Below are 4058 nucleotides of genomic sequence, written 5' to 3' on the forward strand. Positions count from 1 at the left end.
GGGATCTATGTACATGGACACCGTCTCTCTGCTCATCCACACTACCAAGAATCTTACTATTAACCCCATATTCTGTCTTCCTGTTATTCCTTCCAGAATGAATCACCTCACACTTTTCTGCATTAATCTCGATTTGCCACCTCTCAGCCCAGCCTATCTATGTCCCTCTGTAACTTGTAACATCCTTCCGCACTGTCCACAACTCCACCGACTTTAGTGTCATCTGCAAATTTACTCACCCATCCTTCTACGCCCTCCTCCAGGTCATTTATAAAAATGACAAACAGCAGTGGCCCCAAAACAGATCCTTGTGGTACACCACTAGTAACTGGACACCAGTCAGAACATTTCCCATCAACCACTACCCTTTGTCTTCTTCCAGCTAGCCAATTTCTGATCCAAACTGCTAAATCACCCTGAATCCCATGCCTCTGTATTTTCTGCAATAGCCTACCGTGGGGAACCTTATCAAACGCTTTACTGAAATCCATATACACCACATCAACTGCTTTACCCTCGTCCACCTGTTTGGTCACCTTCTCAAAGAACTCAATCAGGTTTGTGAGGCACGACCTACCCTTCACAAAACCATGTTGACTATCTCTAATCAAATTATTCCTTTCCAGATGATTATACATCCTATCTCTTATAAACCTTTCCAATACTTTGCCCACAACAAAAGTAAGGCTCACTGGTCTATAGTTACCGGGGTTGTTTCTACTGCCCTTCTTGAACAAGGGGAAAACATTTGCTATCCTCCAGTCTTCTGGCACTATTCCTGTAGACAAAGATGACTTAAAGATCAAAGCCAAAGGCTCAGAAATCTCCTCCTTAGCTTCCCAGAGAATCCTAGGATAAATCCCATCTGGCCCAGGGGACTTATCTATTTTCACACTTTCCAGAATCGCTAACACCTCCTCCTTATGAACCTCAAGCCCTTCTAGTCTAGTAGCCTGTATCTCAGTATTCTCCTTGACAACATTGTCTTTTTCCTGTGTGAATACTGACGACAAATATTCATTTCGCACCTCTCCTATCTCCTCGGACTCCACGCACAACTTCCCACTACTGTCCTTGACTGGCCCTACTCTTACCCTAGTCCATGGTGAGTCTGATGGTGGGATGGAACTTATCTGTGCCATCGGGCAGTCATTTCAGTGATTCTTCGCTGTGAGGCATCGAGTATCATACTCGGGCAGCACGGTAGCACATGTGGCTAACAGTGGCTTCACAGCTCCAGGGTCCCAGGTTCGATTCCGGCCTTGGGTCACTGTCTGTGTGGAGTCTGCACATCCTCCCCGTGTGTGCGTGGGTTTCCTCCGGGTGCTCCGGTTTCCTCCCACAGTCCAAAGACGTGCAGGTTAGATGGATTGGCCATGATAAATTGCCCGTAGTGAACAAAATGTAAGGAAGGGTTATTGGGTTACGGTGATAGGGTGGAAGTGAGGGCTTAAGTGGGTCAGTGCAGACGCGATGCGCTGAATGGCCTCCTTCTGCACTGTATGTTCTATGTAACAGGCCAGTCAGGCTGCTAAGGGCACCTCGGCCGGGCCACACCGGGAGCCTCGGTCGGGCCGGACCAGGACCCTCGGCCGGGCCGGACCGGGAACCTCGGCCAGGCCGCACCGGGAACCTCGGCCAGGCCGCACCGGGAACCTCGGCCGGGCCGCACTGGGGACCTCGGCCGGGCCGGACCGCACCGGGAGCCTCGGCCGGGCCGGACCGGGAACCTCGGCCGGGCCGCACCGGGAACCTCGGCCGGACCGCACCGGGAGCCTCGGCCGGGCCGGACCGGGAACCTCGGCCGGGCCACACCGGGAGCCTCGGCCGGGCCGGACCGGGAACCTCGGCCAGGCCGCTCCGGGGACCTCGGCCGGGCCGGACCGGGAACCTCGGCCAGGCCGCACCGGGCACACCTGGTCCTGGGCCGGGCCGGGAACCTCGGCCGGGCCGGACCGGGAACCTCGGCCGGGCCGGACCGGGAACCTCGGCCGGGCCACACCGGGGACCTCGGCCGGGCCGGACCGGGAACCTCGGCCGGGCCGCACCGGGAACCTCGGCCGGGCCACACCGGGGACCTCGGCCGGGCCACACCGGGGACCTCGGCCGGGCCGCACCGGGACCTCGGCCGGGCCCACACCGGGGGACCTCGGCCGGAGCCGCTCCGGGGACCTCGGCCGGGCCGCACCGGGAACCTCGGCCGGGCCGCTCCGGGGACCTCGGCCGGGCCGCACCGGGAACCTCGGCCGGGCCGCTCCGGGGACCTCGGCCGGGCCACACCGGGGACCTCGGCCGGGCCACACCGGGAGCCTCGGCCGGGCCACACCGGGAGCCTCGGTCGGGCCGGACCGGGGACCTCGGTCGGGCCGGACCGGGGACCTCGGCCGGGCCACACCGGGAGCCTCGGCCGGGCCGGACCGGGAACCTCGGCCGGGCCGGACCGGGAACCTCGGCCAGGCCGCACCGGGCACACCTGGTCCTGGGCCGGGCCCGGACATATTGGCGCCATTCTGGTCACCACACTGATAGATAGTATGATAGAGAAATACAGCACAGAACAGGCCCTTCGGCCCACGATGTTGCGCCGAACTTTTGTCCTAGGTTAATCATAGAATTTTGGACAATTTGTCATGGCCAATCCACCCAACCTGCACATCTTTGGACTGTGGGAGGAAACCGGAGTACCCGGAGGAAACCCACGCAGTCACGGGGAGGATGTGCAGACTCCACACAGACAGTGACCCAAGTCGAAATCGAACTTGGGACCCTGGAGCTGTGAAGCAATTGTGCTATCCACAATGCTACCGTGCTGCCCTTAAGAAGTTAACCTACACTCCCTTATTCTACCCTAATCCAAGTACCTATCCAATAGCCGCTTGAAGGTCCATAAATTTTCCGACTCAACTACTACCACAGGCAGTGCATTCCATGCCCCCACTACTCTCTGGGTAAAGAACCTACCTCTGACATCCCCTCTATATCTTCCACCATTTATCTTATATTTATGTCCCCTTGTAATGGTGTGTTCCACCCGGGGAAAAAGTCTCTGACTATCTACTCTATCTATTCCCCTGATCATCTTATAAACCTCTATCAAGTCGCCCCTCATCCTTCTCCGTTCCAATGAGAAAAGGCCCAGCACCCTCAGTCTTTCCTCGTATGACCTACTCTCCATTCCAGGCAACATCCTGGTAAATCTCCTTTGCACCTTTTCCAAAGCTTCCACATCCTTCCTAAAATGAGGTGACCAGAACTGCACACAGTACTCCAAATGTGGCCTGACCAAGGTTTTGTACAGCTGCATCATCACCTCACGGCTCTTAAATTCAATCCCTCTGCTAATGAACGCTAGCACACCATAGGCCTTCTTCACAGCTCTATCCACTTGAGTGGCAACTTTCAAAGAACAATTAACAATTAACTGACCGCGGAGGACCCGCCGCTGCCGGCTGCTGATTGGCTGCGCTGCCGGCGTCGCTGATTGGCTGCCCTGCCGGCGTCGCTGATTGGCTGCGTGGCGTTGCCCCGGGAGACGGGGCCCAGTCCGCTTGTGGAGGGTTGAAGCCCGGGAATGTCTGCGGCCGGGCAGAGCCCGGGACCGGGGCACAGGCCGCTGGCTGGCCGAGACCTGAGCTGCAAACCCGGGTGGACGGAGCAGCCCAGCGTCCTCCTGCTGGTGACGGCGCTCTCCTTCCTCAGCCGCTTCTATCGGCTGGCGGAGCCCGGGCACGTCTGGTGAGTGCGGGGGAGGGAAAGAGTCCGAGGGGAGAAGGTTGGAGTTGGAGGCAGCTTGGGTGGGGGTGGTGAGGGGGGGATTCGGGTGGGGGTGGTGAGGGGGGGGGGATTCGGGTGGGGGTGGTGAGGGGGGGGGATTCGGGTGGGGGTGGTGAGGGGGGGGATTCGGGTGGGAGGGTATTGGGGGGGGTATTGGGGGGGCGTGGGGAGGGTATTGGGGGGGCGTGGGGAGGGTATTGGGGGGGCGTGGGGAGGGTATTGGGGGGGCGTGGGGAGGGTATTGGGGGGGCGTGGGGAGGGTATTGGGAGGGGAGGGGAGGGGG

The 4058-nt window shown here is 59.2% G+C and overlaps 1 protein-coding gene across 5 annotated transcripts in view; it reads left to right on the top strand.

Moving 5' to 3' along the window:
- Nucleotides 1-3520: 3520 nt before the first annotated feature.
- The window catches only part of pomt2 (protein-O-mannosyltransferase 2), a 142154-nt gene continuing 141616 nt past the window's right edge, over nucleotides 3521-4058 (top strand). For all 5 annotated transcript variants that reach the window (XM_038821607.1, XM_038821568.1, XM_038821598.1 and 2 more), the window contains exon 1: nucleotides 3521-3735. In XM_038821607.1, coding sequence (XP_038677535.1) covers nucleotides 3572-3735 — 164 coding nt within the window. In that variant the 5' untranslated portion in view covers nucleotides 3521-3571. The remainder of the gene's footprint in view (nucleotides 3736-4058) is intronic.

Source organism: Scyliorhinus canicula, chromosome 2, assembly GCF_902713615.1.
Source record: "Scyliorhinus canicula chromosome 2, sScyCan1.1, whole genome shotgun sequence".
Taxonomy (NCBI): Eukaryota; Metazoa; Chordata; class Chondrichthyes; order Carcharhiniformes; family Scyliorhinidae; genus Scyliorhinus; species Scyliorhinus canicula.